This window comes from Salvelinus alpinus, chromosome 17, assembly GCF_045679555.1.
Source record: "Salvelinus alpinus chromosome 17, SLU_Salpinus.1, whole genome shotgun sequence".
NCBI classification, from domain to species: Eukaryota; Metazoa; Chordata; class Actinopteri; order Salmoniformes; family Salmonidae; genus Salvelinus; species Salvelinus alpinus.
This window is the reverse complement of record NC_092102.1, coordinates 3,337,820-3,362,908: the sequence shown is the minus strand read 5'-3', so window position 1 is coordinate 3,362,908 and position 25,089 is coordinate 3,337,820. Positions and strand designations below refer to the sequence as shown.

The window sequence follows — 25,089 nt, the reverse complement described above, 5'->3', positions numbered from 1 at the left end:
AAGAACACAGTGGTCTCCATCAATCTTAAATGGAAGAAGTTTGGAACCACCAAGACTCTTCCTAGAGCTGGCCACCCGGCCAAACTGAGCAACAAGGGCCTTGGTTAGAAAATCACCCGTGGGCCAAATTCATCCTACATGTGACCAGTTTGGGAACCTTGCTCTAATCCAACTGACTCCAGCCCTTGTCATCATTTAGCAGGCATTTTACAGTAGAGCTGCACTGATAAAATGGTTGGTCTTCATTGCAGTGGAGTGCTTGTAAGATTTTATTTTACCTTTATTTAACTAGGCAAGTCAGTTAAGAAGAAATTCTTATTTTCAATGACAGCCTAGGAACAGTGGGTTAACTGCCTTGTTCAGAACGACAGATTTTTACCTTGTCAGCTCAGGGATTCAATCTTGCAACCTTTCAGTTACTAGTCCAACACTCTAACCACGAGGCTACCTGCAGCCCCAGGAGAAGAGATGGGGGAAGAGATGATACATTTCAGTCAAATCGATAGAGGTCAAAGTAAGCGGTAGATTATTGACCATTTCACCATTAACACTCAACGATCATTTGCTTTATACGAGTTGAAAGCTTTCACTGAGTAACGAAGCTGCTAATTGAACTAATTCCCAGAGCGGGAAGCCATATCTTCAGCAGCAGCCTTGTTCCCAGCCAACGACAGCATTGCTATGCCTGTTGATGGAGAGGTTGTTAAGAGAACTGTGTACTATTGACTGGCTAATGTTGACTGTGTGAAGACTACTGGGGAGACTATACATGCAATACTAAAAGCGCTTAATATTTTCAGGTGCTGACTTCTAAGACATACCTTAGTGTGTTTTATAAAGTAGGCCAGTGTGTACGCTGCTAATGTGTGTTTGTTTGCTATGTGGTTGGGAGGCCTCAGGTTAAGAGTGTGCGTTCCCCTGGACCCTCTGCTCAGTACCAGTATTAAGGAGAGCAGAGTTAATCCAGACAGTGCCATCAACAGCATTACACAGACCCTCCTGACAAGCCTACAGAATCCCTGAGCATGCAATGGACATTGCATTTTCAATAGCAATACATTGTAGCATTGAGCCTTTGTACAACTTCACAAAACATTTTTACATTGTATCTAGTCATACGACTGATATGTACTTCAGAAATCTACCCACGTAACACTTCCAAGTCTGAGAAAGTGTGCTGATATTGAATCGAGAGCAGAACTGTCAGTGCAATCCGCTTCACCACAACCCAACTGCCAGCACATTTAGGTAATGTTACTGTAAAACTCATTCTACGGAGGGCCGAGTTTCTGTGGCTTTTCCGCTCCTCCCTTGTACGTGATAGATTAAGGAACTCCCCTCACCTGGTTTTCTAGGCCTTAATTGAAAGGAAAAACCAGCTGGCACTGCTCTCCATGGAATGACTGACACCCATTATAAACAAATGGGCAGCTGAACAGTATCTATACAGCTGCAAATCGTTTTACAGACTTCCGATTTCTCCCAGCTGAGCCACCAAATAATTACTCAAATCCAATATTTGTTGTGTGCGTGCGCATGTCGAGCGGTGGCGGAAATTATTTGAAAGTGACCACCGATCTTCTGGTCAGAGGCAAGAGGACGGCCACCCGCTGCTTTAAAGTACACTCAGCTGTCCTCTAGAGGTGAATACTTGACAGAGGCATTAACCATTGTATGAAGAATGACTTTCTCTGGTTGCTGAACGTTAAGTATGAATTATAACTAAAATAAAAACAGCCACATCCTTTAATGGATTGTTTTATGTAAAAGTGATCACAATGTGAGACGTAATTAATTTGAATTAGAATAAAGGTTATTTTTAATAAAAAATATGTAGATAACATTTGTAAACAATGAATTGAGCTAAATGGTACCCTTTTTTCCAACCAACATGACCTTGAAAATAACCCATATCACCTGTGAAAACAAATTCCTACACAAACATCACCTGGCTACCTATTTGAATTACACTATGGTACAGTACAGTAAGTATGGCAAAGTACAAGGAATTTTCAACCAAAAACTCCACGCATGTTTACTGGAAACAATGTGTGGTGAAAAATCTACAGATGAGCGGGGATGAAGAACCTGGAGAAGATGTTTTGAAAATTACACTTGTGAGACCCAACACTGGGCAACAACCTTTAATGCAATCAAACAGCGGTACTACATGAAAACATTCGAAACACTTCAATGTTTTCATTCGGATTAAAATAGTTACACAACTCCCACTCCACCAGCCACACACTAAAGGCAATCTTAATTTTAAACCAAATAATACATCCAGATGAACTCCAACCACATCACAATTAATCCACAGTGCATTAAATCTAGATAATTCATGGGGAATTAAAGATTTTTGCCACATTTAAACATTTATAAATAATGGAAAAACAAACATGTCCATACATATTTTTTTTTCTTTACAAATAGATCCTCAGACATTAAATGCAGAAATCATGTAAACAGCCAAATCAATGCAGGAGGAGAGAAAGCAGAGGGGCCCTTTGGTCAGCTCTCAAAGACCAGAGGCAGAAACCAGCAAGAAACCTGGCAAGCCTGGAGGCTGGTAAACCACTGGGGCGAAAGGGAATCTTCATACATTTTGCAACACACAGGACAGACAAATCACTACATTACATTTGACTATCAAATTGGGACGACTGTACACATTGTAGAGATAAGACCATATTTATGGAGCCATTTTTTATTATTTTCATACTTATTTTGTCATTCGTTTCATTTATCCAGTATTCCGTTTATTTATTTTTCTCTCCTTCAGCAACATAAAAGACAGATTTTGGTGGAGAGGTTGGTGGTTTATTTCGTGGACAGGATGAGGGCCACGATGAGGCCGTAGAGCCCGAGGACCTCGGCGAAGATTAAGATGAGGATCATGCCCACGAAGAGCCGGGGCTGCTGGGCCGTGCCCCTAACCCCCGCGTCACCTACAATACCAATTGCAAAGCCAGCTGCCAACCCGCTCAAGCCCACACTCAGCCCAGCACCAAGATGGAGAAAACTCCTACAACACAGAGGGACAGAGGATTACCATAGTATCAATACAGTGGACAGGGTTACTATGTGATACCGAATGAACAATGACAATAGTAAGGAGATGTTTTCAATTAAAGATTAACAAAATATCATTTTTTAAATGGTATATAGATTTGATCTAATATTAATGTCAGGCGTAATGGATTGATGGACCAGTTGCCTCAGAGCCTGTTAGAAGTATTAGGAATCGAGGGGAAATGCAAATAGAGCCAATTTCTAGAAATAAATGGAGGTGGGAGATAGACTCACTTGTAGAGGGTGACCTTCTCGGAGATGTTGTTAGCGATGAGCACCGCTACTACCAGGCCGTAGATGGCTATAATACCCGCCATGACCACGGGAATGATGGACTTCATGATGAGCTCTGGCCTCATCACTGACATGGCAGCGATCCCCGTTCCACTCTTAGCCGTGCCATAGGCTGCTCCCAAGGCTGGTGGGGGGAGGGGGAGAAGAAGAAAAAGAATTAGATCCATAGAGATACAATCTAAGTAAATAATTAAACGCAACCTCACCAAGTACCAACCAGACTACAAAGACATCAGCAAATCCATGCAGCACCAGAAGTCGCATTAATGGTGAGTATTATAACATTATTTAAGAATAAATTCAGAGGCTTATTATACTGACATTTAGTTGAATTCACTTTTAAAATATATTATATGGCTCTCACTGAAATAAATTTCCAATTTTTTTGCTTTCATGGCTCTCTTAGTCAAAAAGGTTCCCGACCCCTGGTCTACAGACAATCACGGACTACAAAGGGAAAACCAGCCACGTCAGACACTGACGTCTTGCTTCCTGACAAGCTAAACACCTTTGCCTGGTTTGAGGATAACAGTGTCACCAACGCGGCCCGCTACCAAGGACTGTGGGCTCTCCTTATCCGTAGCCGATGTAAGTAAGACATTTAAACGTGTTAACCCTCGCAAGGCTGCCGCCCCAGACGACATCCCTAGCCGCTTACTCAGAGCATGCGCAGACCAGTTGGCTGGTGTGTTTACTGACATATTCAATCTCTCCCTATATCAGTCTGCTGTCCCCGCATGCTTGAAGATGGCCACCATTGTTTACCCTTTACCCAAGAATGCAAAGGTAACTGAACTAAATGACTATTGCTCCATAGTACTCACTGTCATCATGCAGCGCTTTGAGAGACTAGTCAAGGATCATATCACCTCCACATTACCCGTCACCCTAGACCCACTTCAATTTGCTTACCACCCCAATAGGTTCACATTCGATGCAATCACCTTCACAATCCCATCTGGACAAGAGGAATACCCATCTAAGAATCCTTTTCATTGACTATAGCCCAGCATTCAACACCATAGTACCCTCCAAGCTCATCATTAAGCTCGAGGCCCTGGGTTTGAGTGCTCAGCCCCCTCCCTGTACACCAATGACTGTGTGGCCAAGCATGCCTCCAACTCAATCATCAAGTTTGCAGACAACAACAGTAGTAGGCTTGATTACCAACGACGACGAGACAGTCTACAGGGAGGTGGTGAGGGCCCTCAGTGGTGTCAGGAAAACAACCTCACTCAACAAAAAGGAGGTGATTGTGGACTTCAGGAAACTGCAGAGGGAGCACCCTCCTATCCACATCGACAGGGCAGCAGTGGAGAAGGTAGAAAGTTAAGTTCCTCTGCGTACACATCACTGAAATGGTCCACCCACACACGACAGTGTGGTGAAGGTGGAATAGCACCTCTTCAACCTCAGGTGGCTGAAGAAATTTGTCTTGTCACCTAAAACTTTTACAGATGCACAATTGAGAGCATCCTGTCGGGCTGTATCACCACCTGGTACGGCAACTGCAAGGCCCACAAACACAGGGCTCTCCAGAGGGTGGTGCTGTCTGCACAACGCATCACTGGGGGCAAACTACCTGCCCTCCAGGACACCTACAGCACCCAATGTCACAGAAAGGCCAAAAAGATAATTAAGGACAACAACCACCCGAGTTGCTGCCTGGTCACCCCGCTATCGTCCAGAAGGCGAGGTCAGTACAGGTGCATCAAAGCTGGGACCGAGAGACTGAAACAGCTATCTCAAGGACATCAGACTTAAATAGCCATCACTAGCACAGATAGGCAGCAGCCTATATACACAGACTTGAAGTCATTGGCCACTTTAATAATGTTCACATATCTTGCATTACTCATCTCATATGTATATACTGTATCTTAGTCTATGCTGCACTTACATTGCTCGTCCATTTATATATTCTTAATTCCATTTCTTTACTTGGATTTGTGTGTAGAGTATATGTTGTGAGAAATTGTTAGATATTACTTCTTAGCTAATGCTGCACTGTCGGAACTAGAAGCACAAGCATTTCGCTACACCCGCAATAGCATCTGCTAAAAATGGTTTGTCGAGATGTGTGTGTGGAAAAACTTGACTGACATGCAGAGCCCTGACCTCAACCCCATCGAACACCTTTGGGATGAATTGGAACGCTGACTGCGAGCCAGTGCCCAACCTCACTAATGCTCGTAGCTGAATGCAAACAAGTCACCGCAGAAATGTTCAAACATCTAGTGGGAAGCCTTTCCAGAAGAGTGAAGGCTGTTATAGCAGCAGGGGGGGGGGGACCATCTCCATATTAACGCCCATGATTTTGTAACGAGATGTTCAAAAAGCAGGTGTCCACATACTTTTGGTCATGTAGTGAAGCTAGTAAGTTTACTAGATAGGTTACCACGGCAAATACTAACAGACTTGCTAGTTTAGCTAACCAAACCATCAGTCCAACTTGCTATTATGAAAATCGAATTCAACAATGCCAACTCGACTTTTGCTTTAAAAAGCAGCTGAAACAAAACATTTACTATAGCCACCGAATTCTACCGTGCAAATATTATGTGCATTATAGGGAAATAATGCATGTTCTAGAATGCCATTCAAGCCAATCAGAAAGGAGTATTCAACAATACCATGGTATAATTATGTACTATTTAATTCTGTGATTAGATCAATGTACAAATAGAGTAGAATACAGAGTTGAGCAATATGGAGGAACTGAAATCGAGGATTAGCTAACAAATTTACAACTCCATAGTTTATGTTCCCTATACACGGTCAACGTAGCTACAGCTGGGAAATTCTTGTGTATAAGGAAATGACCAGCATCATGTTCTCCAACACTGACATAGCCTAACCACTGATAATGTGCTTGACTGCGGATCTCAAACCAGCCACTCTATTTAACAGCTACGGTTCAGGGCAAATTCTCTTCACCGCAACCCATAGATACCAACAGGGAACAGAGAGCTGAGGTTAACCCTGTTCATTCCATTTCATGGCTTTAAAAAAAATAAAAATCAGGCTTTCATCCTGTGCAAGAGCTGCAGGAATCTAAAATCACTCCACCTCCCCGACTGCCTGAAGAATAGACTCATTAGGTTCTCCATACAGGAAGCTGCTGACTTCAGAGACCAGCAGAATGTCACATCCCTGCAGAGGCAACCAGCAGCAGAAGTAGCTCAGAAAGGACAAACCAGCACCAGCCGCCACAGAAACAATCTGATGTCACATTGGCAGCACTCAATAAAATAGATGACATTTCTATGACAGCGTTAACCGGTGTCATGTGAAAATGTTCACATTCTGGTAGTTCTGTGTTCTGATCAATTGTGGCGTTATGTTTGAAAACATATGTAACATCTGAACCGTTTGAGCTAGAAACTATTTGGACCCAGGTCTAAAAAGCTGACTCTCACAAACGCATTGTCTATTTTGATCTACAAGCTTCAAGGGACTCATCTGAAGTCGGAACCGAGAACAATCAGAACATTGAATTGGGAACTTTTAGCTGGGAACATCTTTACATGACAAGCGGCAGCAGGGCACTAATGTAATAGAGGCCCAGCAGAATGCAGAGTCAGCACGCCGACAGGAGGCTCAAAACGACACAGACCAGGATGCAGACAGCCAGAGAAGTCAGAGTGCCAACGTCTGCAGGAGGGGCAGAGAATACGAGGCAGAACAGTGTTGTGATAAAAATCAATACTCTCATGGGCCTCTAAAAAAAGGATGTGCTCAGTCAGTAACAGGTCAGTCGACTGGAGGATAAAATAAATATCTAGACAACGGCGAGAGCCTGTCACCAGCGTGGGGGCGACAGGCCGCCATGGTCGTGAATCAGAGGCAGAATGGGCTGACGAGATTTCTCCCACGCCAAACATGCATCACCCGCAGCGAGATCACACTAAACTGACAGCCCTGAGTTGGCTACGACTGACCAGAGCGTCTAATATGCAGCCTAACTAGCATCTACTGACTGACTGTCTCCGCCACTCTTACCTTAGCACTGTGCAAGAAGGACGACACTGGAAAAGGTCATTTGTGTTGGTGGAGAAAGATAAATATTATGTTTGCCTCAACCCAGCAAGGAGTGCTAAGAAGCTCCAGGATATAGCAACAGTATGTGAATACGACTTCATCGAATAGCCTAGGAGAAATTGTGCCCAAAAGGAGTGAATTAGCCAGTTAGACGTGTTACATGTAGAGATTTGCATTCACTGTAGATATTACAAAACACTACCGAGTTTGAGTACCTAGACCTTTAAATCTCTCTAAAAAGGTCTCTTGCACTGCAGACTGACCATAAAACCCAGGCAATATGTCATGGGCGGTGGATCAATGATGCTCTTTTGTGAATGGCTATGGTCAGCCTCCATGAGTACTAAAGGGAACATTGGATTCATCTTAGACTATTCTCTCTCTCTATGAGTGAGTCCTTGTGTGTGTAGAATGAATAGAACAGGGTCTGCAATGGTTTGCTTGATTCCATTTTGTTTTTCCACTCTCAAATCACTTAAATTTTTTAAATAGAAAAACAAAAGAAATGTCCACAACAATGCTTAAACCACACCAGGAGACCACACCAGGAATTTCAGGTGTAGTTACCCTTTTATTAAATTGTGCACCAGCCAGAGACCGTTGCTTGGATAGCAATATTTCTGCAGCACTCATCAGGGGCCTGTTGCACAAAAGTAGAATTAAGACATCCGGGATAAATGACTCAGCTGAGCTCAATGAAGCCAAAACATGTGCGTCCAGGCTTAATTGGTTGCACAAAGACCAAGCCAGGATGAGCAGACACGGATTCATTAAGCCAGGTGAAACCAATCCTGGATAGGTGCGCGCTCACGGCTCACTCAAATAGACCCCGCCACAGATCACAGATTAACCATGGCAACTAGAGCCGCGTACTTTTCCCCGTCGGAAGCACAAATCCTCATGGAGGCATACGAGGAGGTAAAAGATATAATTAAGAAGAAAGGCAACACCGCCACAGTGATAAAGCAAAGAGAAAAAGCGTGGCAAAGTATTGCAGACCGCCTGAATGCGTAAGTAGTGCACAATTACACACTCACCGCTCCGCTGAAACATCACAATTACAATTCAAATATTTAATTCACATCTCCAAAAATGCAGTTGTACTGTAATTATGAAACGGTTAAATTTTTAATTGAAATGCACTGCAGATATGAGTGAAATTGTGTAAAGTAACTCCATCACACTGTATAAAGCTATGATACATTTTTTGATATTTTTACTGAAAACAAGACAAAAATACCAAGTAATTTTTTGCAGTGTGACTCCATTAAATGTGTGTGTGTGTGTGTGTGTGTAGATTAAACATGAACGGGCCAAAACGGACATGGCAGCAGGTCAAAATCAAATACAAGAACATTCTGCAGAATGGTATGGTCCCTGACTAATATTTAACAAAGCACAAGCATATATTGTACCCAGAAGGTGCCTGCTCACACATTGTCTGTACTGTTTTAGCAGTGAAAAAGAATACCCACAGACAAGGCACGGGTGGTGGGTCACCAAAGGCTGACCTTACCCCAGCAGAGGACATGGCCTTGGAGCTAAATAAAGGCAGGCCCGTCTTAGAGGGGATCCCTGGGGGGAAAGAGACGAGCATAGGTTCCTCCCAAGATGCCACCCGCTTCATTCAAGGTATGTCCTTCCATCTCTACATGGGATACAACCACATTCATATTGAATCAATTTGGACTGTCTGACTTTGGTTTACCTATTGCCTTGCAGTGTCTGGCAGCACTGTGTTCCTGTTAGAGCCACCAGCACAAGCACCAGACGATGCTGATCCAGTGAGTACTCCATCAAAGGCATACTGTAGGCCTGGCATGTCTTGTCTACTAGCTTCAATATGAATCCGATTAAATGTGATAGGGTGAAGGCCCCAGTGCAGCAGCAACAGCACATGATGGAGACGATGATGAGGAGGAGACCATCTCTCTGGATTCCAGAAGGCATGAGGTATCATGTTAAGACTGTGAAAGTACTATTTACTCTACAATGGTGAGGAGTCCTCATCAAAATCAAAAAATCTAATTTCTTTTACAGGACACAGATGCTATACAGTGGGAAAACCAGCCTGGCAACATAGTGCGTATTAATAAAAGGACACCACATCCTGCCAAATTCCAGCTGCGCTAATTGTATTGTGTTCACAGAGCTCACAAGCTATCAGAAAGTTGTATGGCAACCACCTCCGGCGCCAAATAGAACTGGCAGACATAGACATTCAGTACAAGAAGAAAAAGATGGAAAATCTTGCACTGGAGTCCGAAATAAAAAAGAGGACAATTAGGAAACTGGACCTTGAAATAAAAAAACTTGAGAGGGAGGTGAGATATGCCTTCAATGTACACTGTATGCTAACTGTAACACAAATGTATTTATCATTATTTTTCTTTCCTCCCCCAGCTCCAAGAAGATGACACAGCTCAAAATAAAAATTAGGTATATTCTCGTAAAGTCAAGTGAGCCATGACATATGAGCTCTTATTGTGAGCACACAGGACGGTGGCATCTTTCTAAGGTTTTTTTTATTTTCCCAGCAATCAGTACAACCAAGTCATCGTTATAAGGCATCGCCCTCTTTTGCCCACCCCCCCAGCACCAGGTGTGGCCACTAGCCTATATGAAGGCCCAAAATTGTGTGTTCCTTTCTGCTCTGACAATGGCATGCCCATTCGTGCGAGATGTGGTGGATGAAGAAGCACTTGTGCTGAGGAGAGCCTTCAGGCGAGAAAGGGTCTTCAGGGACCGGTTGGACCCACTGGCCTTCCCTGATGACCATCTATATGAAAGATACAGGTTTTCTGCAGATGGCATCAGGTATCTATGCAGACTACTGGGTCCCAGGATTAAACACCGCACTGCACGGAGCCATGCACTGAGTGTGGAGCAAATGGTTTGTGTGGCCTTGCGCTTTTTTGCTAGTGGAGCCTTCCTGTACTCAGTGGGGGATGCAGAACAGCTGAACAAGGCCACAATTTGCCGCACAATAAGGAGTGTGTGTCTGGCTATCAAAGCATTAGCAGATGTCTTCATCTCCTTCCCTGGCCACAGAAGACTCTGTGACATCAAAGAGGAGTTCTATAGGATTGCAGGTAAGAGGATCTACAAATTACAGGACAACTGTTAACACATAGTAGGATACTCATTACTTTGTGTGACAGGTTTCCCCAATGTCATTGGTGCAGTGGACTGCACACACATAAGGATAAAAGCCCCCTCAGGTGCCCATGAGGCCGATTTTGTGAATAGGAAATCCTTTCACAGCATTAATGTTCAGGTGAACATAACTTTTTGATATTGTCCATTGACGAACACTCTGCATTGCCAGTGATGTGCATTGATTGGTGTAATATTCCTCATCTTATGATTTCAGATGGTCTGCAATGCTGACTGTGTGATCAGCAATGTTGTGGCAAAATGGCCTGGCTCAGTCCATGACTCCAGAATCTTTCGGGCCTCTGAAATCTATCAGTGCCTATCACAAGGTAAGCCACACAACCCCTATTTATAACCATCATGGCTGTGTCAAGAATATCACTGTGTTTATGAGGTAGTAATGATGAGATTTTGTGTTGACAGGTGAATTCTCTGGTGTGTTGCTGGGAGACAGGGGGTATGGCTGCCAGCCTTTTCTCCTGACACCTTTCACAGACCCCCAGGAAGCACAGCAGGCCTACAACCATGCCCATGCCAGGACCAGGGCCAGAGTTGAAATGACCTTTGGCCTCCTGAAGGCACGCTTTCACTGCCTTCACAAATGAAGGGTCAGCCCTGTTAGGGCATGTGATATTACTGTGGCTTGTGCTGTCCTCCACAATGTGGCCTGCCTGAGGAAGGAGAGGGCCCCCAGAGTGCCACCAGCCATGGACTGGGACAATCCGGCAATCTTCCCTGATGACGACAGTGGTCGGCTGCTGAGGGACCAATATGTGTTGAATTATTTTAGTTAGTATGTGTGCTTTCAATTTTGGTTAAATATGTCCTGCGGTGGCAGAGGAATTTGGGTTTTTTTGGGTTCGTTTTTTGACGAATTTGGCCTCTTATGATGTTTGTGCGGTATACTGTGTGTAATACAAGGCTGCAGGGAGGCTACTGCATCCATTCATTTGTCTGTTCAGTTGATGTGTATGGATTTGTCCTGCATTTATTTTAGTGTGCAGACATGCAGGGTGTGTTATATACAGACCTTTGAATGTGTATGTATCATTTTGTATAATATGCTTGGATTCTGTGCTTTCCATCTTGTAGAGTCACTGTGACTTCAGTTTCAAAAGGAGCTGATGGTTTACCTGCTTTGTTTTGTCCTTATTCAATAAAGGAACATAATGTTACACATTGTGTTTTTATATTCATATGGAATGTGTATTTGTTTATATGACAGAGTACTAGGGCCACACTGAAGAAAAAGGATAAAGTCATAAATTTATGAGGCTGGTTCTTTCTGCAGAAAAGCTACATATTGTTTTTACAGTTTTGATACTTATGACAATGTGATACTTAATATTCTGGCACATCAGCATGTCTTTGTTTATGAAACCATACTGAAGTACAATTTCACGAAATGCCCCACATCTGTCATTTTAACAACTGTCCTCCTTTAAAACAACTGGTTACAATATTATGACTTGTGTTTTTTTCCCCTCTGTGGCCCTAATATTCTATCATTTTATATATAGCCTTATAGTCTATGGGAAACTGTAAATTATCTAATGATAGCAACATCATCTAAAAATCATTTTTTATCCCAAATCATTGAAATTAATGATCACAAACGTTTAAATAATAACAGTGGGTCTAGTTATATGTGATAACAATGTATAGTGAGCAGTGAAATAACTATTGGTTTCCATTTGTGGTGACTGCTGACTGACATTAGGGATGAGATTAAATAGATCCTGGAATTTAGCCTGGTCTGGAGCAGGCTAGCTCCACAGAATAAATCTCCATGGTAATTTATACCATAACATATCCTCCTGCCCCCTATCCATCTTTAGTGCAACCGGATTACGGATCAATTGAGCCAGGATCACCAAGATATCCTGGCTTAATCCCTTATCCTAGTTTTGTGCAACAGGCCCCTGGTTGCAGAATTAGCAAAACAAATGGCCACTGGATTGATGCAAATAATCATTATATCATTCTGCAAGTCAGGCAAAGGCTAGAGGTCTTCACAGGTCCAAGTTGGACCCCGTTCCAAAATGGACATAAATACATTCAAATATAGAGACCCGTTCTGAACGGACCCGAGGACAACTAGACCCGTTCCGTATCGATCTGGTCGACCCTGTCCGTACAGTGAGGGAAGCAGCAGAAAGATAGGGGGCAGCATTCGGAATTTGATGAAAAGCGTGCCCAAATTAAACTGCCTGCTACTCAGGCCCAGAAGCTAGGATATGCATATAAACGGTAGATTTGGATAGAAAACAAAGTTTGTTAAAACTGTTAAAATGATGTATGAGTATAACAGAACTTATTTGTCAGGCGAAACCGAGGACAAACCATCCAGGAATGTTTTTGTTGTTGTGACTTTAATGAGTTTTCTATGGGAACCTAGATTTGTGGCACTTGGTTGCAGTTCCTATTGAGGGTCCAGCCTAGTGCTCTAATGTTTTAACGCATGCTCCAGGTCGCGCGCTTCACGTCGTTTTTTTCCGGTATTGAACAGTTTATCCCGTCTTAAATTTTGTTGATTATTTACATCTTAAAATACCTAAAGTTGGATTAGGAAAGTTGTTTGAAATGTTTGGAGAGCGTTTACAGGTAATTTATTAGATATTTTGTAGTCATGCTGGGCGAGTTGGAACCAGTGTTTTTCTGAATCAAACGCGCCAAATAAAATAACATTTTGGATATATAACTACGGAATTAATCAAACAAAATGACCTTTTGTGATGTTTATGGGACATATTGGAGTGCCAACAGAAGAAGTTCTTCAAAGGTAAGGTATGAATTATTTCTAAGTTTTGTTGCGCCTGGCGGGTTGAAATCTGATTTTCATGTTTTGGTGCGCTGGGGGATGTCCTCAGATAATCGCATGGTTTGCTTTCGCCGTAAAGCCTTTTTTACTAAGTTAAGCTTTAATTTGGTGTATTGCACTTGTGAATGTATGAAAGGTAAATATTTCAAATATTTTTATTTTGCGCTCTGCAATTTCACCGGCTGTTGTCGAAACCCCTATCCATAACAGGTTTTAAGCTACTTTATTAACCGGAGGAGATAAAGCGTGAAAGGAGGGAGAGAAAGGTGTCGCTCTAGCAGGCAGGGTAGGGGCCGTGCTTGTGGGCAAGTGACACGGGGCGCAGGGACAAGGGAGGGAAAGACCGCAACTAACCAAGCAGACTCACGCTATAGTAAACTAATAGCTGCCATTTCTAGGTTATCTAATAGGATTACATAGTAACAGTCCTGACTGCATCAAACCAGGAGACACTAGTTAAGCTACAAAATGTTAGTTGAGGCTGCAGTGCATGCACTCATCCTACATTTACAAATAACGCCATTCAGAATATTACGCATGAGCCTACCTGTTGGCTCTTGGTAGTTGTAGCCTATCCTTCTCCTTTAACTTTCATTCCATCATAATTCCATCTATTAGATGTCCCAACGTGCCACACAGAGAGGCTCTATGACTGTAGCTTATTGCTGCGTTGATGAAAAGTCAGTTAAAAGTACACATATCCGAGACAATCAGATCTGACCCAGACCCGTGACATTTAGAATTCTGGTTCCAGACCCCGCTAGGGTCCCGGATCGGGGCTCGGGTACAGGTGGATCCGTGAAGACCTCTAGCATAGGCAACTTTGTAGTTAGGCTAACATATAATTGAGAAGATTTTGGGTATAGACTTTCCATTTACCAGAAGATGGTTGTTGTTACATTAGCGTCATCGCTAATGGCTACACAAAGAGGTAGACAATCACACACACAGACAGGAGCATTCCTTTGTTGTTGCCTATTCAGAAAGTTAAAGAAAATACAAATCACTGATGCTTTTTGTTGAATTGTTGTTTTTTGTTGAATATTGTTGAATTACGTTTTAATGTCTGGATTCCATGATTCCGTCCACAACGCAGATTTTATAGGGCCCTAGCATTGGCACAGCAGCCACAGAGTGAAAGAGTTTTCTGAATAGTCTGCATATTTCAACATGGTTCTTCAAGAGTTTGCAGATACTTCACATGGAAGAATGCAAATATGCCCTTTCAGTGGGTGGCTAATAAAATCTGAATCAATAAAACCATCCATCTCTTAAAGTAGGGAGGATTCCCACCAATCTAGCTATGTTGCATCCAATCCAACAACAAAGCAGTCCAACTGACTACTTGGTTTACAGTAAAGTCAACAAGAACATTTTAGTTCCGTCAGCCCTTGAACCTGCTTCAGGACACATTCCTTGGCATGCAGCCTCAAGACATTTCATACAGGTATCCAGAGAGCTCCATGTATTGTCAAGGCAGCCTGAAAGAAGGCAGTGTCTCTGGAGCTTTGTGTGATGATGGCTCTAGACTAGAGGAAGTGGCTGGCAAATCCTTAAAATGTGCACATCGCAGCCAGCCAGCCACCCGCCAGACCCCTACACGGACGTATTTGTCACAAGACTGATGCAATCTATGCAAGGTTAAATTATTCTGCTCCAACCTTGTCAGACCATTGAACCGATTCACACATTTTAAGTGAGGCACAGTGTCACACACTAGTGCATTTCTAAGACAAAAGTAGTATCAAATTAGAGGCACTAAAAAAAAATAACTTCATATTCAACATATGTGAAAGTTGTTTCCAATGACATCGGTGTGCATCGTGCAATAACCAATTACGAGTAGGCATTGCCTAACAATTGTCTACCAATGTCATTGCAAACACTTCAATTCCTGTCTTTTTTACTACAAAACATAGAAACGTGCTATGTTCACATGTTGATGTTGGTGCGGAGACGGATATGAAGCTGAAAAATATCCCTATTTAGACCTGATGGATTTACTGAAGACTGGTGTAATAGCCTAGCACCTTTCTCAATCCCTCATGGCAGGGAAGTCCATCCACAGAAGGGTGATGTTACAGTTTACATGATATGGGGTGTTACTGTGACCGTACTACTGCAACACCGGCGGTCACAAGTCATGATGGCAGTCAAATTCCACGTGACCGTTTAGTCACGGTAATTAGGCTTCTCCAAGCTCTGATGCTGCGGATGGTCATTAGTAGCCAACAAACTGGAACTCCGCACTGTCCCGCCAATCGCTCTGACATCAATGTGAATGTAATCCAAAATCTAATCAAACACTACATGAGAGCCCATGAGCTCATGTTGAGCAACATTTCTATAGGCTATGCAATTGCGTGAAAAAAAACTGATGGGCTCTATTAAAAATAGAAGGATCCCATCAGCTTTCTATAGGCGTAATATATTTATTTCTCAACTTCCCTAATATTAAAACACATTTCCCCCCCTTTACAACAGAAGTGTAGCCTACCTGGCTGGCATAAAAATGTACTGGGGGGAAAAAATTCGTCCTCCATTCGCTAAGTGCATAGATAACATGTATTTTCTTCCCCTGCCCCGACAGGTGCATGATAATGGTTCATTCTAAATCAAAACAAATTTCACTCATTATTTAGTATATGTAAAGACAAGATTTAATCAAGAATAGTGTGATGGGTGACAATAGCCTATCCCTTGTGAATGATAGATTATCACTTGTGAATGATGCCCAGCTTGTGTGCAGCAGTAAGGCAAGAAGCGCATGCCTTTTTGTGACTTTTTCCACACACACACCTCACGCAGCCTAGCCCATAAACCTATATATTCCATCCCACAACTGTGTTTGGAATATTTCTCTTGCACAGAATAGGTCAACTTTTGTACCATGGGGGAACAGTAGATTGACATAGGCTAGTGCTCTTGCTGTTCAAAAGAATTCCCCCGGTTGGAACATTTTTGAAGATTTATGTTAAAAACATCCTAAAGATTGATTCTATACTTCGTTTGACATGTTTCTACGGAGTGTAACGGAACTTTTTGACTTCCGTCTGCTCCTAGTGATCACGCGTCATGAATTTGGAATACTGGGCTAAACGCGAACAAAAAGGAGTTATTTGGACATTAATGAACTTTATCGAACAAATCAAACATTTATTGTGGAACTGGAATTCCTGGGAGTGCATTCTGATGAAGATCATCAAAGGTAAGTGAATATTTCTAATGCTATTTCTGACTTCTGTTGACTCCAACATGGCGGATATCTGTTTGGCTTGATTTGTTGTCTGAGCGCCGTTCTCAGATTATTGCATGGTTTCCTTTTCCGTAAAGTTATTATTTATTTTTTTAATCTGACACAGCAGTTGCATTAAGGAGAAGTATATATTTAATTCTGTGAATAACACTTGTATCTTTTAACAATGTTTATTATGAGTATTTCTGTAAATTGATGTGGCTCTGTGCAAATTCACGGGATGTTTTGGAGGCAAAGCCAAATGTAAACTGAGGTTTTTGGATATAAATATGAACTTGATCGAACAAAACATATATGTATTGTGTAACATGTTGTCCCGGGAGTGTCATCTGATGAAGAATATCAAAGGTTAGTGATTAATTTTCTCTCTATTTCTGCTTTTTGTGACTCCTCTCTTCGGTTGGAAAATCTCTGTATGCTTTCTGTGACTAGTTGCTGACCTAACATAATGATATGTTCTGCGTTCGCCAAAAAGCCTTTTTGAAAATTGGACACTGTGGTTGGATTAACGAGAATTTTATCTTTAAAATGGTGTCTAACACCTGTATGTTTGAGAAATTTGAATTATGAGAATGCTGTTGAATTTGGCGCCCTGCAATTTCATTGGCGAGGGGTTCAGCTAGCATCAGACAAGCTCAGCAGCCTACATAGTGATAATTTATTTAAACACATTGTAAAATTTAGACGATTGGTCGAAAGAACATACTACTCTCGGTCGCCCAAGATTTGTATTTTATTTGTTGTCAGGGACTGCCGTAGTTCCAAGGCTATTCATGATGTCTCTATTACAAGTGAGACTAACCAACATTTGTGATTCCATTACAGTGCCTCCACCTTGCAAGAGCTGATACCTCCCACTTCGAGTCGACATGAAAGAATATAATTAACTAGGAAATGCAGTAATATGAAATTAGTGTGAGACTGTCTTCACAGGCTGCTGTATAATGCACAGTGCACATATGTTTCAGTGGGTGTGCTTCACCCAGTTCTCAAAAACAAATCAACTCCAGTCTACAATTGTTGCCTTTGAAATTATCATGTAGCACAATATAGGCAATGGTTTACAAATGCATACACAAATCAGTAGATAATGTGTAAATTACCAGTTTGTTTCTCAATCATGGTAGTGGTGGTGTTGTAGTGACATCGCATGATGGCAGGCTTACGTTTCATGTAAAGAAACCCTGAAAGATACTTAATGCTGCTGGGCCTGAAAGGAAATCACTGGTGTCCCTGGTCACCCCCCTCCAGATCACTCCCACTGCCAGCCACAGGAGCTACCCACGCTGCCCTGTGCTATCGCTAACCATAGGAGCTCAGGGTCAGCACTAAACACGTATAGGGCTCATGCTAGGTTAGCCTCTTGCTAGTATGTTTCCTACATACAGTACCTACACATTGGGTATAAATGATGATTTTTTTAGTGCAATAAATAGTTTCCTCAGATTACTTGCAATAGTTTCACCTGACAGGAACCTCTAAGTGAGAGGGTCACACACCCAGCAACAGCTTTGAAGAGGAGTAAAATTGGGAATACTTAACGCAAACGGACAACTGGGATCACCCTTCCGCCACAAGTCATTATAGAGTTGATTTAACTACAATAGAGCAAGTAAAGATAAAAGTAATCAGGAAAAAATAGAAAAAGGACAACTTTCCCCAAATATGAGCTGTCATACACCTGCTCTCGATTGTGCAGTCAACCAGCATCCTAACCATTTAGGCCTTTTACTCAAAGCAACGGCCCTGGTCGACAGACAGGCAAAAAACAAAACGCGTACACCAGGGAGGGGCCTTCGGACTGTGTTTGGGAAACCCTGCTCTATAACATAATTTAGCAGCATGTCAATTTCCTACTACATGCTGCATCAGAACACAACCAGCTTTGCCACATGTAGCCTAAGCTATACTACAAGACTACAGGGGCTATTGATAAAAGGCACTTCAACTTTTGAATTATTAAATAAGGAAAAACATTACTCCGTACAGACATTTTTAATTAAACATTAAGGAATAAATTCCGGCCTTGTGATGATCCAAAACATGTCTCTTGCAATCAAAGGCACAGTTGATTGGTATTTTGATGCTGTGAGGTAGCGTATTGTTAAATGCTTTGAGTGAATGCATCAGACCTAACAGGATAATTTAAAAAAAATCGAAGACAATACTTATCCATCCCTGTCCTTGTTTGTCACAAGATCAATAGACAGTTGTTTCTACACACTCACTTGCCCCTGAGGACTTCAAGGATATGAGCAAGCGATCAAATGAATGCACTGACATTATTTCAACTGAAAATGAAAACAACGTGGCTCAAACGATGGCAATCCCTAAATGTTTTGTCTCATCACTTTAGCTTGTTCTCCTACTGGTAGTGCTGAGCGATTGGTGCTTTTTGAGGTTGTTTCGGTTTGATTAGTTAAATGAAGATTGCCATGATTTAATTTCATTTTTTTAATAATGTTGTTTGAATGCTGTAACACAGAAAACAATTCAAGTCCTATGGATGATAGCGACTGCTCATCACATTACGTAAATAAAACATTTCAGTTGTGTATATTACATTTGTTTTAGGCTTATTTGACAACTATTATTTCATTCCAAGTCATCAACTCATCGCTATAGAGCTGCTGCCTATGCTGTCTGACAAAAGCACTATTTTAGTAATTCTTCAAAGTAAGGTATACTTTTATGACTGCTGAACACCAACTATCAATCTTCGATTATATATTTTCAGGTAGAGATACCTCAAAGAAACTGCTCGCTCTCTCCCTCCCTCCCGATCACATTCTACTGTCTCTAGTCTCAGTCTGGACAAGTAGGTGCGCAATGGATACTAGTCATTGTAGTTAGTTTAGCTCAGAAAACATAATTATGTAGAATATTGGCCTGTTGGAAACTACAACTCCCTACTACATGGCACAGTTTGGGCACGATCTGATTTACACTACATATCCAAAAGTAGGTAGACACCTGCTCGTGGAACATCTCATTCCAAAATCATGGGCATTAATATGGAGTTAGTCCCCCCCCTTTGCTGCTATAATAGCCTCCACTCTTCTGGGAAGGCTTTCCACTAGATGTGGAAAGGCCTGGCTCGCTGTCTGCGTTCTAATTTATCCCAAAGGTGTTTGATGGGGTTGAGGTCAGGGCTCTGTACAGGCCAGTCAAGTTCTTCCACACCGATAGACAAACCATTTCGGTATGGACCTCGCCTTGTGCATGGGGGCATTGTCATGCTGAAACAGTTCTCCAAACTGTTGCCACAAAGTCGGAAGCACAGAATCGTCTAGAACAGGGGTTCTTAAACTTTTTCAGCCTGGGACCCAAATGAGATCGAATCGCCGAGCTGACAAGGTAAAAATCTGTCGTACTGCCCCTGAGCAAGGCAGTTAACCCACTGTTCCCCGGGCGACGTGCATGTCTATTAACGCAGCCCCCGCACCTCTCTGGGTTAAATGCGGAAACCACATTTCAGTTGAAGGCATTCAGTTGTACAACTGACTAGGTATCCCCCCCTTTCCCTTCGTAATTGACTGCTAGCCTAAACTAGTAGCACTATGCACAAAGCTGGGGTAGCCAGCAGATCCAACCCGCTTGCTAACAGCTGCAATAAAGTCAGACAGCATTCCTGTGTATATTAAGACACCGTGGATATGGCTCAGAAAACATACCTCAATTCATGTGTGTAGGCCAAACTGTTACACCAAGAACATTGAAAGACTGCTAGTTTAAGTAAACTGCAGTTTGGCTTCATGCTAGCTAGCAGTAACAGCCCACGGTGCATTGAACAACAAAAGAGCTGATTGGGTGACACTGCCAATCCAAAATGGCTGCTGTGGCTTATGCTCTTCGTAAGGGACAGCGAAGGTAAAAAGTTGGGATAATTCGGAGTACATCCCTGGATTAAGGTACAGTTTCCGGGCCATATCTCTTGCCAGCTCCTTGGGTGTCAAAGGAATGTTGTTTGACCCTAGTGCAGCAGTAAACAAGCTGATCGAATTGTGGTATGTCGCAAACCGACGCAAATAATTGAGAAAGAATTACCTATCAACGCACACATTTTTCAAACACATTATTTTGGAGGTGTGGTTACTGGTAAAGACACAGTTTAACAAAATACTGGGCAACTTGATTAGCTAGTTATTGTTGTCTAACTAGTTTATCGCATCCACCGTGGAGCCCAGTTTCATAATATTACCATATATCCCAGCTGCTTGCCGTAGCTTTGAAGTAATCACGAAAAAATATAACTTATTTAAGGGCATTTTTCACCTATTCCCAGTTTATTGTTCAACCTCACAATGCCTGCTTTGTTATTGTTGGAAATTACACTAGCCCACTTTGCTGGAAGTTAAAATGTTAACAAAAAACTACTCCTGTAACTGAGGTAATCCATTGTTTACTATTGGGAAATATAGGTATGTCAGTCTACCTATTTTGCCAAATATCTCGCAATTTGTATATCTTTGAATCAATTTCAATCTCCTCTTTCTAATTATGTAAGGCTGGGCAGCATACTCTGTCGTCATCAATTGTTAGCCCCAAAATACCTTTTGCCCTTGGAACGCTGAGCTCCCCCCATTGTTTTCCTATGGAAAGGCATGCTGGTATATTTCGCCAAATATCTCGCAATGTGTATATTTCAAGTCGGATACCATTTTAATCAGGATAATATCCTCTTTCTAATTACATAAGGTTGGGCAGCGTACTCTGCTGTCGTCGATCGCTAGACCAGAAATAGCAAAAGTTGAAATTTTTCCCCTGCTTCCTCTTTATGCAGACAGAAGCACACTTGGCACCATTGAGTTGCGAATGTTTACTTTCTACACGAGTTGTTATTTTTCCGTTTCGTCCTAAGAACAGATTGTAGTGGTAGAAAACAAAAAAAAAATTGTGCCATTTCAGCGAAATGGAATTCTAAACGTCACTCCAGCCAAAACAGGCTCTGCGGACGTTTCGTTAATTTGCTATGGGATCGGGCTAGTGTTCCAGCTCAGCAAACCTTCTTTTGACATTTTATAGCCTTGGGTGAATTTAGACTCTTATTGTCCAGCCTACTAACGTTACATACGCCAATGACAATTCATGGAATCTCGTCCAACTCCATCCCTTTGGTTAACTGTCCGACTAACTTTAGCTTTATCTGGCTAGCTAGGAAATGTATTAGATAGCAAGGCAGTTGTATTTTTACCGAACTAGGTAGTTATGAGAACGAGTTTCGATAAAAGCTAACTAACATTCACTACGCAGATACACATGACTCAAGTGCGTATACGCTAAGTTAGCTAGCTATGCAGCAGGTAAACTGGGTTAGGCTGCTATGTAGCTAATTAGCTGGGTTAGCTAGCTCGTTCGCTGTCACGCTAACCGTTTCTGTGCTGGTTTCAGGCATTAAAGAGATGCGGTTTGAATTGACAAATAACAATGTAAAGATAGTAATTGAATTGTGTGATAATTACCGCTGAAAACCATAGCTGCAGAGGCACCCATCACTGCGAAGAACGGAGCGTATTCGGGGCTTTCGGACGACATTCTCTAAGTTACAAAAAACAACCACGAAATACAAAACGGATATTGCGGTTCCCCTTAATGGCTTACCGACTAAACCTATCGAAGGCCACACGCTCTTTAAATGTAAACTGGGAAACGTATGTAGCTAACTAGCAATGTAAATGGACTAGTCACGAATCTTCTGATAATTACACGGCGTAGCAGCAGCACAAAATGGTGAAGCGGAAAATATCACCTGACTGGCCAAACCCCATCATCTACTATATGTAGGGGAGGCGCTCGCAAGTACCTCTAATAATGATTTACAGCAGCACATCAAATTTGATTTAAACTACAAATAAACAATTTGATGCATTTCTGATTTAACCCATCCAAAGTAAATTGTTTATTTTTGGATTATGTCCATTCTTTTTTTTAAGGTAATCCCCTATTTTAGTCTATTTTGGTGTGCTCCGCTGCAGGGTTTCCCTTTGATATCTAGCTAGGCAATGAGTGACTAAATTCCCCATTGAGTGACTAAACTGTACAATGCCGTTCTGAAATCATTCAAATTGATTTCTGCATTTGGCACTGGGATACCATGCATGAGAGGGTCATTTACAGTAAGATGTGATATGCAGCAGTGGAGCGTGAGTGACTGTGTGATCGAGGAGCAGAGAATCCCCACTGTATCGCTCCCAGCAAGGGAGTCCTCCCACCCCTCCTTTCTCCACCCCCCCCTACATCTTTTTATAGGCAGGCGGTGAGAGCGAGCCCCCCCCCCCAACCACGCCACTGCAAAGCCCCTTCACCCATGATGTAATCACAGGTCATTTTCTAGTCTACCTTTTCCTCAGCTAGCGTTCCATAGGCCCTTCTATCTGCCAAATTTGACACTCACAATGATCATTAAATACATGATTTTGTAATATGGATATAAAAGTCACAGTTGAATGGAGATCATTTGTGCTCTGGTTCTTTCTCTATGGTGGCTGAATGGCTATTGATCCAGTAATCTTATTACTGTGATGTTTGAGGAGGCAGCTTGAGATAAACCTGCCACAATGGAGAGGAGGCTATCGTGATCACAATATCCTACCTGCGATGCATACTCAGCAGGCTCCCCGCCTGAACATTTTGTCACATGAAGTCATATATACGTGTGTGTCTTGGTTAATGTCAGGATAGGTGGATCCATGTTCACCGATACAGCCATGGTCTCTTGACAGTAGAGGTTAATCAGGGAAAAGCCATGGACTTCCACTGTGCATCTGTTTTATGGATAGTGGAAACTCACAAAATAGGGAACCATGTGAAACATTGTCACAAGGGCATGATTCAAAGTGCCCCGCAGGAATGTGTAGATCTGAAAGGATTGGATAGGATCAAGCAATATGGCAAGCCTATCAGAGGGCAAGGAGGAGCTACAGCCATAATTGTTTATTTATCTTATCTCTTCAGCTCTATACAATTGTGTGGTTAGGGGCTAGCGATTGTTTCTGAGCCGTGCGGATCTGTCATGATGCACTCATAGGGTTTGTCGCTAATGACTTTTGATTGGGTAGATTAACTTGCACAGAGGATGTGCGTATTTAGGTATTTGATACTTAAAGCAAGAGGCAATTTCATGACTGTAACCCTCTAGAGCTCTAAGATTTGCCTAGGATCTATTAAAGGAGAAGTTTACCCAAAATCCATAAACTCCCAAGTGGTTCCATACAATAAAACAAGTTCAGTGGAGTTTGCCCTTTCTCCCTCTCTCTCCCTGTAGTGGTGTGTTGAAACACCTACAAAAATGGGTCATGTGAAGTTGCTAGATGTAGGCCTCGTGCTGCTCCTTTGATGATTCATGATTCAGAAATGCGCAAAGTGTGGAGAAATTCGTCGTTCTATTGAAAGTGTACGGCCGAATGGGCTTTTGTCAAAAGTACTAATCGGCTCTGAATCAGGAAATGTGTACTTTTTCACCTGAAACATTTGTAATTATTTTATATCATTGTTTTATGTCGCCAACTGCGACAGCAGCTGGAGGCGAACAGTGTTTGGGTGGGAGCGAGCGGGGAATGGTGTACCTTGACAGGGCAAGAATGAGTTGTATGTTAGAAGAAGTGCAGTATTATCGTAAGCAGACGTATACTTGGATTACGAAGGAGGAATGGAGGGAAAAAGAGAGGCAGAGGGGGTCGAAGAGAGAGAGGTTGGAAGAGGGTGAGCTTGAATTGGTTCAAAATGGAGGAAAAAAGGGAGATGGTTTGTTGAAGAATGGTAGAAAGTGTAAGCAGAGTGGGCTCTACACCAGATCAAAGACAGGAGAAGAAATGAATGTGAATGAGGGCGACTTATCGGAGGTAGGTGGGGTGGTAGGTGTGAAGTCCTCAGAGCCCGAGGCTTGCACAGAGGGTTAGGATAAAGATGAGTCTGTGACAGTAGAAGACCCTTGGACCCTTGCCTTTCCGCTGATCCATTTGTGATTTCAGGGTGGGTGAAAACGGAGTTAAGTGCTGTGGAATCGGTGAAGGTAACCCGAAGTGGTCTTGTGATAATTGTTTGTGTTTCTGTTGATCAGAAGGAGCAGGCGCTCCGCGTCAAACGACTGGGAACGAGATGTGAATTGTTTTGCTCTCAAGAAAAGGGCGCAATTGAAAGGAATGTTTACTGGGGTAGCGGTACATGTGAAAGTGGACCAAATGAAGGGGAAGATTCCTGGTGTTTGTGATGCTTGTCGTTTGGTGCGACACAGACAGGGTGATGTGAGTGGAGAAACAGCTTTTGAAATCTTTTGAGATTTGTTGTTGAGTTTATGCCCGACAAAGTAATGTTAAGATATATCCGTTTTTCAGTACAAGTTTTTGTACAAAATACATTACGTTGTTACAGATGTCAAGCTTATGGGCATGTATCAGCAGTGTGTAGGAGGGAGATTCCTAGGTGAGAAGTATACAGGAGGGCATGAGAC

General features: G+C 42.4%; 2 protein-coding genes across 6 annotated transcripts; one reads left to right on the top strand and one right to left on the bottom strand.

Annotated features, from left to right (window-relative positions):
* Window positions 1–2,128: 2,128 nt before the first annotated feature.
* Window positions 2,129–22,417, bottom strand: LOC139541975 (V-type proton ATPase 16 kDa proteolipid subunit c). The gene is made up of 3 exons (XM_071346922.1): window positions 22,103–22,417; window positions 3,307–3,490; window positions 2,129–3,025 (listed from the first exon to the last, which is right to left on the bottom strand). Exons 1-3 carry the CDS (start codon window positions 22,173–22,175, stop codon window positions 2,821–2,823), a joined length of 462 nt encoding a protein of 153 aa, XP_071203023.1. The 5' UTR covers window positions 22,176–22,417; the 3' UTR covers window positions 2,129–2,820.
* LOC139541974 (putative nuclease HARBI1) lies at window positions 8,056–11,759 on the top strand. Of its 5 annotated transcripts, XM_071346921.1 has the most exons (11): window positions 8,056–8,775; window positions 8,863–9,039; window positions 9,130–9,191; window positions 9,274–9,360; window positions 9,448–9,489; window positions 9,558–9,731; window positions 9,811–9,846; window positions 9,945–10,499; window positions 10,569–10,684; window positions 10,781–10,892; window positions 10,987–11,759. In XM_071346921.1, the coding sequence occupies exons 8-11, from the start codon at window positions 10,028–10,030 to the stop codon at window positions 11,166–11,168; spliced, it is 882 nt and encodes a 293-aa protein (XP_071203022.1). In that variant the 5' UTR covers window positions 8,056–8,775; window positions 8,863–9,039; window positions 9,130–9,191; window positions 9,274–9,360; window positions 9,448–9,489; window positions 9,558–9,731; window positions 9,811–9,846; window positions 9,945–10,027; the 3' UTR covers window positions 11,169–11,759. The 5 variants fall into 5 exon arrangements, 4 of the variants coding, with proteins under 4 accessions (XP_071203022.1, XP_071203021.1, XP_071203020.1 ...); XR_011668434.1 differs by lacking the exon at window positions 10,569–10,684; XM_071346920.1 differs by having other exon boundaries at window positions 9,448–9,731.
* Window positions 22,418–25,089: the final 2,672 nt, after the last annotated feature.